Here is a 20,487-nt window from a genome sequence, read left to right as displayed (position 1 = left end):
TCTGTTCATCACACAGTATCCTTCTCTTGAGGTAGAGCCCAACTCTGGCTTGTCAGTGATTTGTGAATTCAGATGTAAGAGCAAATCAGAACAATCTGCAGTTTGCAAGCCATCCTCAACCATGGTTTGATATTCTAGTTTGGCAGCCTCTTATAACCAATGGTTTGTGGCAAGGTTTGTTACATCTCAATGCAGTTACTGAAAAGGAATATTCTTCAATCCCCACTTTTTTCCAATGTGAGTTACACTGAGCTCATTAACAGATACTGTTGCATTAACTGAGTAATATACAAGCAAGTGATGACTATTACCAGCACAGATAAAACATCACACACAATACTTTTGAGTGGCTTTAATTCACACTTTCAGCTTTATGTCCTTAAACTGGCCTTTAAGTTTAACAGAGGAGGGGGGGAAATGGATTAGTGTAGTAGGGGACATGTTTTTCGGTATGAATAACACGTGTTCTTTTCTTTTTTTCCCTCTAGGGGTACATTCAGAATGGATAATTGGAGCCATTTTTTAATTCTTCTGTGTTTCACCACCTTGCACTCTACTGATGCCCAAAACCCTGGTAATGCAATATTCATACTTCCTTGGCAGCCAATGAGATCAGTGACAAAATTCCTGTTGCCTTTAAGAAGAAATAAGTAGTGATAGGTAGTGAGTGCAACTCACTGGCACAATTGCCATTGATTTGTATTAGGTTGTTTCTTTCGTCTGAAAAAGCTTAGGTATCTTTGTCTCCTGTCGCTGAATCCCCATGCTGGAGAAAGGCCTTAGCTACTGAATTTCTGCTGTCAGGCAGCTGCTAAAACATAGGAACTCTGCCAGAAAAAAGTGATAGTAGAGACAATGGAAGCCCTAGATTTCAATGGAGCTTGTTTACTTTCTCACTACTCATAGTTTCTGCAGATTTCTTATACAAATTAAAACCCAAATTTCCCAACTTAGTCCCCAGTTAGCAGGGATGATGGGAGTTGTACCCCAACAACATCTGGGGACGTATTGTTGGTGACCACTGCCTTGGATAGATAGTATTGTGCTGCTTCTTCAAAAGAATGGAGAACAAATATAGAGCACAACAATGCAAGCTAAGGGTGCTTTTAAATGAAACTTTTATCGTGTTGTCATCCTGGCTCATTTACGGGATTTGACAGGACCTCCAGACATTGTCATTTTCCGTTCGTAGCCCTGCCATGTTTTACTGCTGCTGCTTCCATCTTTTTCCTTGTGATGGAAAAGCGTGTCCTAAATGAAAAAGAGAAAGAAATTCTGCACAATGTCTTTGGATTGTTTGAGTGAGGAGCCTTCCATCTGGAAGCACTGCATTTCTTGCTTAGTAATAATTAGATAAGCTTCACTGAAAGTTGCAGTGTCTGTCCGGGCCACTGAGAGAGAGAGAGAGAGAGAGACAGACAGACAGACAGACAGACAGACAGACAGACAGAGACAGAGGCCATGGCCTATATCCCGGGATCATTCCTGTGCATCCAAATGACACACAGGGGATCCCAGGAGCAGGCAAGGATGACCCCTCCATTTGCCTGGAATAATCCTTAGGTCTAGCTAAGGCCAGAGAGAGAGAGAGAGAGAGAGAGAGAGAGAGAGAGAGAGAGAGAGAGAGAGAGATTTTAATTAATTTTGAATCTGAGTGGAAGTTACTTTGCAAAAAAACCAAACCCAAAATCTTCTGAAATTGTAATTGGATACTGACAGTAAGGACTCTGCTGGCTCCATCTGGTTGAGCATCCTTTCCTCATCAGTGACAGCCAGATCTCCCCCACAAGCAGGGCATGAAGTCACCCCCTTGTACTTTGTCTCCAATATCTGTTGTTTAGGACAGTATCCAATGATGTCATTCCACAAATTCAAATAGTGCTGCCAAATGTTTCTGTTGTGGAAGTGGTTGGGCAAGTGTAATGCACAACCAGTTAGACAATCCATTGGCAACTGGTTGGACAATGGATTGGTGCAAGGCGAGGGGAAAAAGCACCACTAAACGGAAGAAAAACGGAGAGCAAAGCTTTATTTATTTATTTATTTTTATTTATTTATTATACTTATATACCGCTCCCATAGCCAGGGCTCTCTGGGCGGTTTACAGAAATTCTAAAATTGAGATAAAAACAAGAATACAAAATTTAAAACTCTAAAACACAGTACATACACACATAGAGCATTAAAAACCAATTAAAAACTAAACATGTGGGTAATTAGGATGGTTCTTTGAATCTTTATTTTCATTTTCAAATCTTCAGTGTACTCACTCTACGCATTTCGGACAAGTGTCCACCAGGAGCTACATATGAAATGAGTAAAACTGCCAGGTAGTTGATTTGAAAATGAAACATAAAAAGGTTCAAAGTTGAACGTGTAAAACAAATGTAACTGACAAATACATGAAACATTTAAAAAAACATTGAATAGTTTAAGATTAAACGATGGACCACACCCACATGAAACAGTAAATCTTCCTGATACAAAACCTTAGATGACATCCGACATTAGAAACAAAACGTTTGCCCATTAGCCTGAAATCACAACGATTAAAGTGACCTGAAGAAGGAAATATATAAACAATAATAAAAAAAGAGATAAAACTTGATTATAAAAGGAACTCTCGGCCTAAACGCCAAGCATCTGTAGCTTCTCAAAAAAATCCTCCTTCTGTTCTACACCAAGGTTAGGTGGAAGCTATTTAAGTTAGCTTGGATTGCACAAGCCACTTGCACGAGAGTGCTTGCATAAATGCAAGTTTAGCTGGGTTCCCTCTTGCAAACAGTTTGGAACCTCGTTTCCTCTAGTGCAGCTTCAATTGTGACAGTGGAATGACACAGCTGGATACTGCCCTGAGAGATATACCACCTCTGAGAGATATACCACCTTAATTATCATTACTAACAGACGTATATAGATGCATCCCTCTTGAATTCGTCTGAACCCTTTAAAAAAGCAACTGGCACAATTGCATGCATGTTTAGATAGAAAAAAAAGTCCTACAACTCCCAGCTTTCAGGATTTCAGCCTTAAGTCTCTGCTCCACACTAGTGGCAGCAAATTCCATAAGCTAAGTAAATGTTACATGAAGTTCTTTCTTTTGTCTGTCCTGAATTCAATCAATATCTTTGCTAAGAACAGAAGAATGTTGCATTGTGTTTCTTCAGCCTGCAGAGAAGCTTCTGTTGCAGATCTTGTGTTCTTGGTGGATGGTTCCTCAAGTATAGGAAAGGCGAACTTCAAAAGCATACAAGACTTCCTGTATACCCTGGTGGACAGTTTTGACATTGAAGAGGATAAAGTCCGGATTGGACTGATTCAGTACACTGATCTGCCCCACAACGAGTTCTTCTTGAACACTTTCCATCACAAAGAGGCCATCTTAAAGAAGATACAAAATCTCCACTACAAAGGAGGGGGGACCAAAACCGGAAAGAGCTTGAGGTTTATGCTGGACAACCAGTTCAGTGAAACGGCTGGAAGTCGACGCCATGAAGGTGTTCCCCAGATTGCAGTAGTAATAACAGATGGAAAAGCTCAGGATCGTATCAGTGAACCAGCAAAAGAGGTCAAGAGCGCCGGCATCACACTTTATGCCATAGGCATTAAAGATGCAATTTTGACTGAGCTTCAGGAAATCGCTAGTGACCCAGATGAAACGCATGTCTACAATGTGGGAGATTTTGCTGGCCTGCAGGGTATCTCTCAAAATATACTTCAGGTGATATGTTCTAACGTAGAGGAAGCCTCTCGACAAATCATCCAGGTTTCTCCAGGTAAATCTACAAGGGTCTCTCTTTCTCTCTCTCTCTCTCTCCTCTCTCTCTCTCTCTCTCTCTCTCTGTGTGTGTCTCTCTCTGTGTGTGTGTGTGTGTGTGTGTGTGTGTGTGTGTGAGAGAGAGAGAGAGAGAGAGAGAGAGAGAATAGTGGTCTCCCCCCTCGTTTCTGCAAACAGGTTCAATGAGTAAAAACCTTTATAGTTTTAACATGCAGTGTTAAGGATTTTCCTTGTTCAACCAAGCTCCCAAATGCTGGAAAATTATAACTGTTGAGGGCCATGCCCTTGACAGACATGTCATTTAGTCAATATTTATATGGTATCCTATGATTCGGCTAGATCCAGCTTCACCACTTCCTTGGAGTTCAGCGGTAGAGTTGTGGACTTAATCTCAGATTTCTCTGTTCACTGGTATAGACACCTGGAATCTGTGCAACTGAAGCTATCATACAGCTGAAGCTACCATTCCATGTTACCAGTGCCCAACTAGTGCCCAGAAGCTGACTGGACTGGCAGTTGAATCTTACTTCAACGCTGGCAATGGAACATTGGGGGTGTCTATATGCCTATTTATCGCATTGTGGCTGTGCAGTGGCGCTGCACTGTTGATATAACACAGCTGACAACTTGCAGCCCTGATGGGCTTTCCCACCCGAAACTGCACTTTTTGGAAGTATTGATTTACCATGGCTTTTCCCTTTGCTCCGAGGTCACCACATTGTTTCTTCAGGTGTTAATAGTGGCATCAGTTTGAGTTATCCCAGTGGGCGAAGCTCTGGGCCGATCGAGTAAGTGCGGGAACACAGGGCAGGGGGCAGGTTTGACAAGTCAAATGGCCACTGGCGCTGCAGTCTTTCTGGCCGGTTAACCCGCACTCCCTCCTGCCATCTAACTTTATTGTTTCTACCTTGCAGTGACAATGCAGTGGTGTATTTGAGGAAATCAGATTTCAATGCAGCGGTGTAAAGACACCCCCATTGTCCCCCATCACAGCTGGTGCTACCATTAGGCCACCTATTCAGCCGCCTAGGGCACAGACCTCAGAGGGGCGCAGTGCTGCCCTTTAAGGCTCACAGTTTTATACAAATTACATTTTTTTTAAAAAAAAACATAATAAAAGGAAAATATAATAGTTCAGAAACTCTTCTTAAACAGCTGAATTGAAGTTGGCAATTTTTGGGGTGGTGGTGGTGGTGCAAGTAGCTCACGTTGCCTAGGGTTCAAAATAGTCTAGCACCAGCTAGTCCCCCATTGCACCTGATGGCAGCAACTAGCATAGGGGTGTGTGTGCAGGGCATGCTTTATATCACCCACAGCATTTTCCTTCAGCACCTTGCTGCCACCCTCCATGCCTGTGGCATCTGCCCCCTAGGGAGGCCGGCTCAGTCTGCCTCATGTTAGGGCTGGCTGTGATGTACTAAGGGCCGTTACATCAATTTTGTTGCTTCTAATAATGCTGGGACAAAGGGAAATGTGGGCCTTTGGAACGGCAAGTTGGACAGAACTCCATGACTCTACCTGACTGTCTTGGAACAGGATGCTGCTTTAATAATAAATAAATTAGCTGCTGTAGATCAAATGTATGCTAACTTTTTTACTGCATCAAAATTAAATCCATTTGGGGAACCCTCCACCCCAACTTCTAGTTTGGGTTGATTGAGTAACTATCGGGTTGTGTTTGAGTTTGAAGTCAGAAGTAACCCCAAACAGGAAAGAACGAACTAACACCCTCCTTTACCTTAACCCCCCTTTCTCATTTAGAGTGCCGAAAAGCTACAATGGCCGACATTGTATTTTTAGTGGACAGCTCAAAGAGCATTGAGTATTTTGAGAAGGTGAAAACAATCCTCCACACACTGATTTCCAGCTTATATGTTGGCCACAATCACATTAGAATTGGGTTGGCCCAATATAGCAATGAAACCTTTGTGGAGTTTCTGCTAAACCAGTATTCTTCGAAAGACGACATTCTGGAACAAATACAGAATTTGCGCTTCCGGAAAGGAAAAACTAACACCGGTGCTGCCTTAGATTTTATCATGGAAGAATATTTCACTGAATCTGCTGGAAGCAGAGCACAGAACAACGTTCCGCAAGTAGTCATTCTGCTAACAGATGGGAAGTCTAATGATAAAGTCAAGGTTCCAGCTAGCAAACTGAGGGCAAGAGGAATCTCAATTTATGTGGTGGGAATCAAAGTCCAGGATGCTGCTGGGCTTAAGGAAATGGCCAGCAAGCCTTTAAATAAGTTTCTGTTTAGAATTGACAGATTTGATCGCCTTCAGGATCTTACTAGCAGTCTGCTCCAAACCGTGTGCTTTGAAGTGGAGAGTCAGATTAAAGGTAAGCAAAATTGCCCTTCTCGGGTGACATAACATATCCGGAGGCGCTTTGCTTTAAATTTGGCACAAACGTGCTTTTTTTGATCCTTCTGAGTTATATTGTATTATCTCTGATCCCTTCCATGACATTGCTCATAATTTAGAAGACTGAAAGGGAGACTGACATTTAAATTACTTGGAAATAATTCCAGGAACTTCATCATAGTTTGTTTAGTTTTTTAAAAAAGTTGAATTTGCGCCCAAGGAAATCCAGAGGGTTAGAATTCCACAATCATATATTTAATCATGTGGTCCACCTTACTTTTAAAGCTGCAGTAGGGGCTGTCTGTATGCAAGGAAAGCCCCAGGGTGGGTGCGTGGTGGTGCTGTATTGATTATATGATGCAGCAGTCATCTCGCAGCCATCACAGGGCTTTCCCATGAAGCTGTGAAGAAAAAATTCAGAGACTTACAACGGCTTTTTTCTCCAGAGCGAGGTGAGTATGGCACATCTGCTCGCTATCCTGGCTCCCAAGTTGTGGTGGAGGGGTGGGTGGGTGGATGGTGACCCCTGTTTGGCCACAATCCACCTGGGCAGGGGGCGGGCCCAGCCAGCAGAAAACCTGTGCTTTTGCTGCAGCATCGAAACTAGCTGCCACCATCCTGAAACAGCTAAAGCATGGGGTTTTGTTTATCATGGTGATAGGTCTCTACGTTTTCTTTTATCACTCCTCATGGTACTACAGTAGCTGTAGTCAAAATTCCCATGAATAAACTAACTGCAACACTGCCCCCTTCCAGTAACTTGCAGATGAAGTTGCAATATTCCCAACATGGGGTACGTGGGTGGGTGGATAGTTACATCAGTAAAGCATTTATAGTATTGGGAGGTAGTCAGCCCTTGTCTACCCCCATGGCCCCAAATCAACTTACCTCCCCTCCCTATGGTGGCTTTTAAGCAAAGGAAAGGTTTGCTTGTCTCTAACTCCCTTGATTGTTAATTCTGAGTGAACAACTAAGGACAGCTTCATAACTGATCTTCTCATAAGATCTATTATTATTATTATTATTATTATTATTATTATTTATTTATATAGCACCATCAATGTACATGGTGCTGTACAGAGTAAAACAGTAAATAGCAAGACTCTGCCGCATAGGCTTACAATCTAATAAAATCATAGTAAAACAATAAGGAGGGGAAGAGAATGCCAACAGGTACAGGGAAGGGTAAGCAGGCACAGGGTAGGGAAAAACTAACAGTAGAAAGTAACAGTAGAAGTCTGCACAACATCAAGTTTTAAAAGCTTTAGGAAAAAGAAAAGTTTTTAGTTGAGCTTTAAAAGCTGTGGTTGAACTTGTAGTTCTCAAATGTTCTGGAAGAGCGTTCCAGGCGTAAGGGGCAGCAGACGAAAATGGACGAAGCCGAGCAAGGGAAGTGGAGGCCCTTGGGCAGGCGAGAAACATGGCATCAGAGGAGCGAAGAGCACGAGCGGGGCAATAGTGTGAGATGAGAGAGGAGAGATAGGAAGGAGCTAGACCGTGAAAAGCTTTGAAGGTTAACAGGAGAAGTTTATATTGGATTCTGAAGTGAATTGGAAGCCAATGAAGAGATTTCAGAAGCGGAGTAACATGGTCGGAGCGGCGTGCTAAGAAGATGATCTTTGCGGCAGAGTGGTGAACAGAAACCAACGGGCTGATGTGAGAAGAAGGAAGGCCAGAGAGAAGAAGGTTGCAGTAGTCCAACCGTGAAATAACCAGTGCATGAACAAGCGTCTTGGCAGAAGAGACAGACAAAAATGATCGAATCCTGGCAATATTATACAGGAAAAATCGACAAGATTTAGCTACTGCCTCAATATGAGGAATAAAGGAGAGCGAGGAGTCGAAGATAAAGCCAAGGCTACGAGCTTCCTTGACCGGAGTAAGCGTAACATCATTGACAGTAAGAGAGAATGAGAGATGAGGAGAAGGTTTAGGAGGAAATCTATGAAATCTCCCGTGTGTGAGAGTATAGGAAATGGGAATCTACACATGCTAAGATATTTGCATATCTCAAAAAACCAAAAATCAGGCTCCAGGGTGGTGATTCAGCAGCTCATGGCTAAGGGCAAGAGTTGCTTCAGAGGTAACTCAGAGGGTTTGTCTGGATAGTATCTCAGGACTCAAGGCAAAGTCCGTACTCATGTTCCAGGTGTTTTCAGGGTTAGAGATCTAAAAGGGTCCGTATGGGTGGAAGGATGGAATGTTGGTACCTACAAAGGGATTATGGAAGAGATGGGGGCCAGCCAAGGAACCAGCATATGGGTGGACTTATAGGAATAGCACAGAGCTCCACAGGAAGGCCAGGAGAAAGGCAGCTCAAATCAGAATATTTGTTCGCTTTAACCATAAGGTAGAACAAAGTTTGAACAAAATGTGCTGACAATAAAAAGAAAAGTCATTGTAAAAATAGTCGAACTCCTGCACTACTGATCCCCCTGCTGCAAACGTGCAGCTTCAAATGCAAAGGAGGCCATCTTTTCCATTGCGCTGTTCACTTGCTCCTAAGTGTAGACGTTCATATTTCCTTCCTTCCTTCCTTCTTTCTTTCTTTCTTTCTTTCTTTCTTTCTTTCTTTCTTTCTTTCTTTCTTTCTTTCTGGACCTGTTCAGATGCCACACTAAGCCATGGTTAGACCACTAACCCTTTTGCAGCAAATGGCTACTGAGTGTTTTTAAACCATAGGTATGTAGCCATCATGGTTAGGAATGGTTCACATGACACGCTAAACCATAATGTTAGCTCAAAATGCTAAACCACCGTGGCTTAGCCTGTCGTCTGAACAAGGTCTTTCTTTCTTTGGTGCAGATTATTGTTTGTCAGATCAGAGCTGAGTCCCTGGCTTTGTGCAGTGCTCGGCTTCCCACAAAGCTACTCAGCCCATGCTGGGGAGAGCAGCTGTTCCTCCAGGTGTAGGCCAAGTCCTTGGCTTCACCCTACTCTTCTGGGGCTAGAAAGTGCAGCCATTCTCCTTGCTGCTGCCGGATTCTCCACCGCCCACATCCCTGATACTAACTCTGATTAGAGATAAGAGCAAAGGAGCCTTTGTTTGTGCAAGGGGCCCTTTTTGTCTCCTGCTTCCTCCCTCCATCCCCCACATCCAGAAATGTCAGTGATGAATTTTAGCAGCCATCTTTACAATAGGGTCAAATGATTAAACATGACTTCTGGTGTGACTGGCTCCGGCACGCTGTATAACGTCCCAGATCAGCCTTTAATGACCATCGAGATGTCTATTCCCATGGCAATATTAGGAACTGATGAGTCATTAGTTGCCAACGCCTATAGCTGGTTTCTGGTGGGTTTGTTGGACTCAGGAAGCTGGGCTAGATGGACCCTTGTTCTGATTCAGCAGGGTGTACCTTATGATGTTGTAGCTAGCCAAACTGAGGTGGTGATTCAGCACTCCAAGGGGCCTTGATTCTAGCCCAAGTTTAAGTACTTATTCTGGCCAGCGAGCTGTTCTCTCCATATGTTTATAGCTTTTTGACCGCCATCCTGTTTTGTTTTGTTTTAATTTAAGGAGCATAGAACCAATGCAACGCTATTTGTTAACTGCATTTCAGCACTCCTATAGTGTGCGTAAAACACACGGTATGCTGCAAGTACAATTTAACAGGATGGAAGTGCACTGAGTAAATGATAATTTCCATGAAAAATATCAGTTTCAAAGGATGCTATAATTGAAATGTAGGATCTATTCTGTATTGGCCTGTCCTCTTAAAAAATACACTATTGACTTTTCCTCCAGTGTTTACAAAGCACTACGCTGATGTCGTTTTCCTTTTGGACTCCTCTGAAGCCATGGGATCCTCCAACTTTGAAAAAGCGAAAGAATTCATTGCCCAAATTGTTGAGCAACTAGACGTTGGGGCTGACAAGTACCGGATTGGCTTTGCACAGTACAGCGGAGAAAGGCGCACAGAGTTTTTGCTGAATACTTATGAGAGTACGGAAGATGTCCAGAACCACATCCAGACCAGCGCCCAGTTCATGGGAGGCCCCCTGGAGACCGGGGGCGCCATGCGATTTCTACTAGAAGTCTATTTTACTGAGGAGGCCGGGAGCCGGTTTAACCAAGGAACCCCACAGTTTGCGGTGGTTGTCACCTCAGCGAAATCTGAGGATGATGTCAAGGAAGCTGCAAAAGAACTAAAAGAAACAGGCATCCAAGTGGTAACAGTTGGCATCTTAAATTCCGACAGGGAGGAAATAGAGGCGATGGCTACTTCTCCCTTCGTTTACCAGGTCAACGATGTACAGCGCCTCGTTCAGTACCGCAAGAACGTAGTAGATATTTTGGAAGCATCGATTCAGCAACAGCACGACGACGCCATAGAGGCAGATGTGCCAGCAGGTACAGTTATGTCACTAGAGAAAAGATTGTGCATTAAAATGTATTATAGGGAGGAGGACCCTGTCATTTATTCAATCTCCAGAAAATATGGGGATGATGGTGGACAACGATACTATTCAGTGAGCAATTTCTCTGTGACTTCAGTGAATGTTCTTCACTGTAGCAATGAGAACTTCCCCCACTTGAATTTTCCTTAAACTGAAATGTCATTGGTTCTCAAAAGGATTGTAGTCATATAGTCAGTAATATAATCAAAGGGACTTCCTTAAAGATCGTTGTGATGGGTGGTAGTGGTACGGCTCTCGTTACAGTGGCACAGTCTATAAAGGGTGAAATATACATGGTTTGGGTTAAATCTGCTATATGACTGGACTGGATCATAAACTTAATATTGTTATGCCTGACCTTTTGTTTAGCTTCTTGAGATTTGGCTTAGGAGCAATTTGCACTTTTCTATAGGTGGCATTCATGTCTGGTTCTTACTGATTTTCCTGCAGAATAATATTAAATTTTGAAGTTTACCTGTACTAGTAAGCACAATGGATGCACACTAAGGATCTGTGTCCAACAACAACTTCTCAATCTGTGTCAACTGCACCTCCTTGAGTATTTGCAGGAATGGGTTTCCCCTTCAAACATTACATTTCTCCAAGAGATGCATCTTTCCTGCTGAATAAAGTGTTAATAAAAATGCTTTGAAAATGGCCTGGATGAGGGGAGTGAGCCACAGAACAGCTAATATCTTCTGAGAGGCTCCAGCCTTTCTGACTAACTAAATTCTCACGCAACATTTCATGGTGGGCTTTTCTACAACAGGCACTTATTGTGGGCTCATCATTCTCTACTCACAATTGTTTATGGGTTCCTTAGTTGATGATGCGACCCTCCAGTTTCACTTCTATGTCTAACCACCACTTTTGGAGAGGTCTTTTTTTTTTTTTGAGCAGGGGAAATGCAGCACTAAACTGAAATTGAAAGAGTGCAATTTCCTTTTGAGTATTTGCGCTATCCCACTATACTAAAGTGCCACCTAGAGGTCATCTATCAGAAAAGCAGGAGAGGAAATGCTTTTGAGTAGTGCTCAATCTCAATTCTGTGATGAAACCAAAAGTTGATACAGCGGATTAATAGCGAATTACAAGCTTTGTATAGAAAACCTTGGTAGAGACTTGGTGTAACTTGTCCTCAATTGGCATTGTTCTCTACCTTTCCACCAGGTTCCCACAATACTCTACAAATACCCACCCTCACAGATTGATCACATCGAGGCTGCCAGCAGGGCAGCTTTCTCTACTGTCTCCTGCCTTTGCTCATTGTCTCTTGCTATTACTGTAGTAAGACTGGCCTTGCTTGAATAGTTAAGAATTCAGGCTGCAATCCTAAACACATTTACATGGGAGCAAGTCCCACTATATTAAATGGGGTTACTTTTGAATAGGCACCGCTTCATCTCGATCCGCTGCCCCCCGATCCGATTCGGATCCGCCTTTGGTGGAGGCGGATTGGGTTGCTCCGCTTCTGCTTCGACGATCCGAAACAGAGCGGAGCACAGCCCTACTTAGCACACAGTCCTCTTTCTAACATAATTTCCTTATTTTGTTCATAGCTTGCTCCAGTGCATCTGTGGCAGATATTGCTTTCCTCGTGGATGAATCCAGTAGGATCGGTCAAGGGAATTTTCATCTGATCCGGATTTTTTTGCTCAAGGTTATTAGCGCTCTGGATATTGCTCCAGATAATGTACAAGTTGCTTTGGTACTTTACAGTGACAAACCAAGGTTAGAGTTCAGCCTGGATACATTTGAAAGTAAGACAGAGGTTCTGAACTATCTGAAAACGTTACCGTATCGTGGTGGCCAAACATATACTGGTGCTGCTTTAGACTTCCTACAAAAAAATGTTTTTACCAAAGAGGCAGGGAGCAGGAAGAATCACGGTGTGCAGCAGTTGGCGGTGGTGATAACGGATGGACAGTCACGCGATAATTTCACCAGACCCGCAGCCAAGCTTCGGCGTAGCGGCGTTACTGTGTATGCCGTGGGCATCCGAAATATCTCGGAGAGTGGCCAGCTACAGAAAATTGCATCTCATCCCCCAAGGAAACACATCACCGACCTGGAATCTTTTTTGCAGCTAACAAACCTAGAGTGGAAAATCAAGAAACAGCTTTGTACTGAGATTGTTTCACAAACATTTGCCATTCCAGTGCGGACCCGGACCCTGAAGGAAGGTAAAGTTCTGTGCCATGATCAGCTTGGGTAAATGCAAAGACGCTCAGTGGATGTCTGTGAATTTTCCTGGAATAATAATAATAATAATAATAATAATAATAATAATAATAATAATAATTTATAACCCACCTTTTTCCCAGCACTGGGACTCAAGGCGGTTTACAAGATTTAAACATGTATAATTAAAACATAATTGCTGCTGGGGTGTCCACACGCTCACACACAGCACCGGTTAGAGCCAATCTAGATTAAGGATGGGATGATTTCAAATGAAAGACAGCTGAATCAATGTGGGCAGCCCATCATGAGTAAGCCCCTCCCCCACACCTTGAATCTAATTAAGCCCAACCAGCCATCGGCTTCCTGCTCTACCCTCTCCCTGCCAGGGAGGAAACCTTTTAAAAGCCTCACCTTTGGGAAGGGGACAGAGATAGCAGCTGCAGAAGGCTCCCAGGAGAGGCTGCATAGGCCTTCAGTTGGAAAAATTCACTTATTCCTACAGGGGATGATAGGGCTTGTAGTCCAGTCCATTATCTTGGTGGAGGAGGGATAAAAAGCTACACCTGTCTCTTACAGCCAGTGAAAGGGCTCATGGGGCTTCTCTTGAATAGAATGGAGTTCTCTGCTGCCAGTTACCATCTTCCACCCTACCTTGGTTATTTTTCCCCCTTTGGGGAGGAAGTGGGGGAATCAGGTGGTGGAAAGTTGGCTGGCAGTTGTGTCACGTTAGTGTTCCTGGCGAACGGCTGTCAGAGGATTTGCAAGCATTCACTAGTGACGTTTGTAGGGCGTCATTGACTTTGGCTCAAGCACTTTTCCGCTCGCCCTTGAGTCAATTGGATGTTACAGTGACATGATCCATGCACTACCATGGGGGTTGTGCTAATTTCTTATGAAGAAGAAAGGTGGAGATGATCTATAGTGCAGATTGGGCATATGGGAGGGGAAAGTTGAATTGTACTCCCACCTATGCTCTCTTTCCAGGCTGCTTCTCTTGGTTATTTATTTTTCTCTCTTGCTGGGGCCCCAAACAGTTGAGGCGGGTGGCTCTGAATCCTCTCCAGGTTTCAGTTAGAACCAGTCAGAACTATCCAAGGTGCAGAGCTAAAGGAACTGTCCAAGGGCCAAAGCGCCTTGGATTGCTCCTTTAGAGTTCTGGCTGAAGCCTGGAGCAGATTCACCAATCCACCCATGGACATCAGAGCCACCAGCCTCCATTGGCCTCAAGACTGGGAGCACTTCTCATCAGGAGAAGCATGACTGGGGAGAAACGATTTTAGGGCGCAAAGCTTGGGTGCAAGAAGGATTCAACTTTTGCCTGCCCATGTTTCACTTTAAAATTGTCCTCATTCCAATGTATAGAAATGGGCTTGACCGGCAATTGTAACACACAGTGAGATCCTAACTGTTTCCATGTACATTGTGTCAAATTATCACTCGGCAAATGGCTTGTCTGCTGGATCTTCCCCTGATGTACATCAAACAGAGATTCTTGAACATCCCAGCGATCGAATTGACATTCTTATCTTTCACCTTTGTGCCTTGTTTGTTAGGCTGCGAGGAAACTGAGGAAGCGGACATTTATTTCTTGATTGATGGGTCAGGCAGCATCTATCCAGACGATTTCCATGACATGAAAGTCTTCATGAATGAATTGATCAGTATGTTCCAGGTTGGTGCCGACAGAGTTCGTTTCGGGGTGGTTCAGTATGCAAGTGCACCCCAAACAGAGTTCATGATTGGCCAGTACAATACAGCACCATGGTTAAAGAAAGCCATCCAGGTGATTGAGCAGCTAGGTGGTGGTACCTTAACTGGAGATGCTTTAAGGTACATGCGGGGCCTGTTTAAAACGGCAGCCAGGGATAAGGTTCCCCAGTTCCTCATCGTCATTACAGATGGTGAATCCCAGGATCCAGTGACCCAAGCAGCGGAAGACCTGCGACACGAAGGGATTGTTACATACGCCATTGGTGTCAAGGGCGCCATCAAAAAAGAGCTGGAAGAGATCGCTGGGGGGAAAGACCGGATGTTCTTTGTGAATGATTTTGATTCCCTCAAGCTCATCAAACATGACATTGTGCGGGATATCTGCTCTCCTGAGGGTAAGGTGTTTTCTTAAATCCAAGATGCTCAAACTTGATCCTAGCAAGTCTTCTGATGGTCCCAAAGCTGCATGTGAATATTCATCACATTAAAGTAATGGCACTGTGGAGGGATTTCGTAAGATCTGATTCCTTCTTTTGGGATCATTTGAGTGGGGGGGTCAAAGACTCTCAAGACACGGTCTCCTTTAGATAGAGAAAGATTTATTATTACTAGCAATTGCAAGGAGCCTGCACCAGAGCAGACTGACATCTGATACAAATGAACACATTCTTATAGGGTTCAGGGGGATCCAAGAAAACACCAATCACAGCACACAAATACATTTGAAATATCCAATCCAATACAGGCTGATGCAAGTAGTTTTCATTACATACAGGATGTAAACATCTTATACAACTTATCTATGGAATACACATGATTCTGGCAGGGAGGGGTACAAGGCAGAAGCTAGCAAATATCTTCCATTTTGCAAAGTCATGGGTTTTTGACAGTTTGAAGTACAGTTAATATTGTCCTCTGTCCTGACCTTTCTAAAGGTTACTAAAGGTCATGCTCACAGCCTGGTTCACTGTCCTCTACCTGCTTATGAGAACAGGTCCAGGCTCATATGCTAATTTCTTCCACAGGCCCCCACTGGTATTTTCTTCATATCCAGAGTGCTAACTCAAGAGAATTCATTTCACCATTAATCTCAGTTGTCCTCATAGATATGACCATTGCTAGACATCAGCTATAACACCAGTACTATGCAATCCAAGGTTACACTTCCCATGATATGACTGCTTTGTGCATGCAGAGCGATTCCAGCTGTGGGAATGCATTCAAATATGTGATTGTTTCGAGTGCATTCTGACCTGGCACAGTCTTCCAATTATTTACCAATACCAGGCACCATTGAGAAGCATTTGAATTGGTTCTTTGCACATGTGGGAAAGAACCAATGGATCGAGTATGGGTAAGGAATGGTGCATGTGGCTGTATGGGTCATGGGGCAAATGGTGTGTATGGGAGATAAGGAATTGCTTGGGGCATTGCAATGGAGTATCCGTGGGTGTGATAACTTGCATTTGTATACATGCATTGATGTCTGAAATTTATAACCATTGCCTTTCCTTACACATTTATCATCAATCATGAAACATTTTCTACACATAAGTGGACCCTTAGCAAGTTTCAAACAAAGAAAGGAAAAGGCTAGGCGTGCATTGTGTCTTACGTTTTCTTAAGGTGTTCCTTTGGGCAAACAAAATAGCCTATAAAATTTCCCCATTTGTTTTTACCATTGTCAATTGGCTCGACGACAAGGAAGCCATATCACCTTTCAAATTTTAGCTAATAGACATAGTACCCATTCTCCTGGCCTAGTCAAGATACAAAGACTAGGGGTGGATCCACACGTCGGCCCCAGAGTGCATTTATGTGACCCCAGGGCACCCTGTAAAAAGAAACGAGGAAGAGATGACGATGATGACGCCGCCGAAGCCACCCAGCTTCCTGCTCCCCGGCCGGCTCGGAGAGCTCTTTTTGAAGAAGGCGGGGTAGAGAGCTTTTTCCGCTCTCCACCCAGCTCTCCGTCCCGGCCGGGGAGCAGGAAGCTGGGTGGCGTTGGCGTTGGCGGCGTCATCGTCGTTGTCGTCTCTTCCTCGTTTCTTTTTACAGGCAAGTACAGACTATCGTTTTCGGGGTGCCCTGGGGTTGCATAAATGCGCTCTGGGGCCGACGCGCGGATCCGCCCTAGGGCTGCAGTCCTATGATCGCTCACCTAGGAGTAACCTCTATTGGACACGGTGGGGCATACATCTGAGTAAACATGCACAGTCAGGAAGGGGGTCTTGCACCTCCTTTCTTGCCTGCTTCTTGTTTTGTGACCCATGAACTACCTTCAGCTGGGACATCCTCTGAAGACATGGAGTATTTTCAGGATAACATTGCTGTGCAAACAGAGCTAAGCAAAGTTTATAGTCTCCTGTTTATGCATTCTTAGAAGGAACAGGTTGTGGTTTGGCAAGTCTTGAGGCACGGCTGTGTTCTTGAGAGCAATACTGCTATAGAGCTAAAGATAAACATCAGATACAGTATAATTTCATTGACTTCAGTTATACTGATCCCTTGCTGTTGAAGCCACCTGTCAGAAGAAGAAATGGTTAAATGTGGCCGCATTAAAATAGTGTGTATAGATTCACTAGACTTTAGAAAAATATGATGGTAAGCACTTTGCCAGTGAGGCAAAGTTTGGGTGGCCAGCTTATCAGAACTATAGCCGTTGTGTTCCCATAAACACTAGTAACTTGCAGTCTTGAGGGTCATGTCCTTTTATACATTTATCACTGACCCTATCCAGTCTAAAAACAAATAGAATGTTGTGTTGAGATTAACATTAAGATCCTGTTAAGCAACTAAGAATGTTGCATAAAGTAAAACCCAACTCTTCATTGTCTTAGCCCTGACCTCCAAAAGACAGCAACTATATAATGTTTTACTAAGCTTCCGAAAGATGCTTGAGCCTTATTGAATGTCTAAGAGCTCCTCTACATGAGCAATTTATTGCACACTCATGATTGGCCACTCACAGAAGTTTGCGGATCCTTTACATGATGCCACCAACCTCCAGGACATCTCCTACATTTCCCCCCAGTAATCTTGTTCTTAAAAAAACACCACAATGAAGATAATGTAGTATTTAAATTATCCCCAGCATTTAAAATTGGCGTGGCGCTATAATTCCTCCACTAAATGGCACTTTCATTAAATGTAATAGCATTGCTGAGAGGAAAAGTTTTCAGTTCAACATCACGTGGTTACCATCAAAGGGGGCACATGGTGAATGTGGAAAGACTCCTGAACAAGAAACCTCAGTGAGGGTGTGGGGTTTTTCCTTAATGTGGAGAGACACTCTAAGGCTCTGGTGGGGAACCCCAGGCCTGGAGGCCGAATACAGCCCCCCCAGTGTTCCTCAAAGAGCCCCACCCCTTTCCCTCAATCACCAATTGGCAGATCCTTGGCTTTTTCACATTAACCCCCCCCCACAAAAAAAAATGGTTTTAAAGGGCTGCAGTGTCTCTCCAAGGTGTAGTTACCGGGAGTAAGACCTGTAAGCTACAATATGCTGGCATTTTTTTGTAATTTGGACCACATCCCCTTTGGCCCTTCCCATGACTGGAATTCAGCCCCTGAGAGCTTGTCTGAAACAGAACCCAGCCTTCAGACTGAAAGATTCCCCCCCACCCTTGGTCTAAGATGAGCATGGTCTAAGTTCAACAGCCATGGGGCAACCACTAAGAGTCCTTTTCAACGCACCCTTGCAATGCAAATACAATGTGTAGAATGTATTGTTAAGAGAGAGTTCTCTTCACTTCCTTATTGTTCAAGAGGACACATTCGCTATACTCACTCAGGCTCAACATGACCGAGTGACTTGACATGACCACGTGAATGTTTTCCCAGTGCTTTCCAATATACATTGAACGCCAATTCGGTGTGTGATGTACCTGAGACTGTCTCCTCCTAGGCTGGGGAAAGACACTGCATCAGCTTTTCTCAGCCTGGTGCCCTCTAAATGTTTTGGACTTCAACTCCCATCCCATCAGGCCCTATCCACACGGTTAAGGTCAGGAATGTTAGGAATTATTCAAAATATCTGGAAGCACCAGGTTAGGGAAGGCTGGACTACACGCAGAATTTTCTAACACGTGTTCCTGATGTCATTCTTAAACATGTGTTGTGGCAGAAATCACAGCTGAAGCACCAGTATTTCCAGTAACGCTAATAGAGATGCATTGAATGTCAAATTATCATGCAGGAGATTGGTACGGCCGTTTCTTTTATTGGATCAACATTGCCTATCACAAAAGAGATGTGAAATTTTGAATTGCTGATAATGGAAACTTGAATATTCTTGAAAGCTTGCCTAGTCCTTAACAGGCATCAGTCAATTCACTGTTCTTTAGGGTTCATATGGCAATAATTATCTGAATCCTGTCAGCATGAGGGGTACTTGGCACTTAATACAGTAGCTGGATTCCGTTAATATTAGCCGCAGTAAATGTGAACAACGTGAAGGAGGATTGTGCTTCCTTGCACATTTTGTTATGTGAACCAGGGAGCCACGATTGACAATTTCTTCTTAGCATGTGTCCCTCACGTTTTTAGGGATTGTATGGGATTTTTCACAACATAGCTATCTATACATTTACCAGTGCAAAGCCCAGCAGAGCCCAACTACTATGCAAAGTGCAAAGCACATCTACTTGTTTCATATTGCAGAGTTAATTACTTAACTTTTTAATCATTAATCTTGTCTGTTCTGAGGCAAACTGGGAAGAAAACCCATTTGTCACCATTGCTATTTGACATTAGGCATATTTGTTTAGATCATTTCCTTTCTTTCATTCTCTCCCCCCACCCTTCGCAGCCTGTAAAAACTTGAAAGCTGACATAATTTTGCTAATTGATACTTCCGAAACAATGACTCGAGTTCATTTTGACCAGACAAAGGAATTCATTCATTCGATTGTGAACAGGTCTGATATCGGGGCTGATAAGGTCCAGATTGGACTAATCCAGTTTGGCACAAATCCAAAAGAAGAGTTCCCGCTCAACAGATACCACAACAAGGCTGATCTGAGGAAAGCAATATCTGCAATGATGCAGATGAAAGAAGGAGCGATGGCTGGGAAGGCTCTAGACTTTGTCTCCCCTTACTTTGATGACTCCAAAGGAGGGCGTCCAGGAATAAACCAGTACCTGATAATCCTCACAGATGAAAACTCTCATGATGAAGTGCAAAAACCTGCCAAGGCCCTCAGAGACAAAGGTGTTGTTATCTTTGCCATTGGAGTTCTACAAGCAAACAGCTCCCAGCTCACAGAGATTGCCGGTAGTCAGGATAAAGTGTTTTCTGAGGATGATTTTCTTTCCCTCATGTTTTTGGACAAGACGATACTGTTTGAAATTTGCAACCCTGAGGAAGGTAAGTGATTGCACCCAAACTATGGAACTCTCTGCTTCAGGAGGTCTGTTTGGCTCTTGTTCTCCCTGCTTTTCAATGTCTGGCCAAGGCTTTAAAAAATGATTAAGAGGCTATTATGGGGGCAGTTCCACCATTTGGAGAGAAGCAGCAAGGTGTAGGGATACCGAGCTCAGTAGGCCACATATCTTGCATCCCCTAAAAGAGTCTGCTGCCCTCAGGTGCATTGTCCATTTGCAGGTGTGGAAGTAAGACTCAAGTGCCAGTCCAGGTAGCGTCTATATATGGAATGGAGAAGGCACCGTCTTGTACCTTGCCTCAGGTGGCAAAATGTCTTCAGCCAGCCCTGGGCATTTAACCTGCCAGGTTGAGATTTTTTGTGGCCAAAGCCCTTGTTTTTAAGATCGATCCTGTTCAGATGACATGCTAAACTCATGGTGGTTAAACACTTCAAGCTAAACATCATGGCTTAGTGTGTCGTGTGAACCATTGCTAACTGTGATGGATACATAACTACAGTTTAAACATCTTTGCTGCCATAGGGTTAGCAGCCTAGCCATGGCTTAGCGTGTTGTCTGAACAGGCCCATTGTTTTGATGCATCTGTTTCCGGGTGTTTTTTTTAATTGTCTGTGGGGGTTTTTGTTTAAAAAAACTGTTGTAAACTGGCAGGACAGGATTAAG

The 20,487-nt window shown here is 43.6% G+C and overlaps 1 protein-coding gene across 1 annotated transcript in view; it reads left to right on the top strand.

Moving 5' to 3' along the window:
- The first annotated feature begins 501 nt into the window (after positions 1-501).
- The window catches only part of LOC134413422 (collagen alpha-4(VI) chain-like), an 80,271-nt gene continuing 60,285 nt past the window's right edge, over positions 502-20,487 (top strand). The window contains exons 1-7 of the mRNA XM_063147598.1: positions 502-574; positions 3,168-3,776; positions 5,540-6,121; positions 9,893-10,498; positions 12,105-12,728; positions 14,283-14,834; positions 19,250-19,807. Of these exons, the coding sequence (XP_063003668.1) occupies positions 502-574; positions 3,168-3,776; positions 5,540-6,121; positions 9,893-10,498; positions 12,105-12,728; positions 14,283-14,834; positions 19,250-19,807 (3,604 nt within the window). The remainder of the gene's footprint in view (positions 575-3,167; positions 3,777-5,539; positions 6,122-9,892; positions 10,499-12,104; positions 12,729-14,282; positions 14,835-19,249; positions 19,808-20,487) is intronic.

The sequence above is a fragment of the Elgaria multicarinata genome, chromosome 1 (genome assembly GCF_023053635.1).
Source record: "Elgaria multicarinata webbii isolate HBS135686 ecotype San Diego chromosome 1, rElgMul1.1.pri, whole genome shotgun sequence".
NCBI lineage: Eukaryota > Metazoa > Chordata > Lepidosauria > Squamata > Anguidae > Elgaria > Elgaria multicarinata.
The sequence above is the reverse complement of the archived record's forward strand: the minus strand, read 5'-3'. Positions and strand labels throughout refer to the sequence as shown.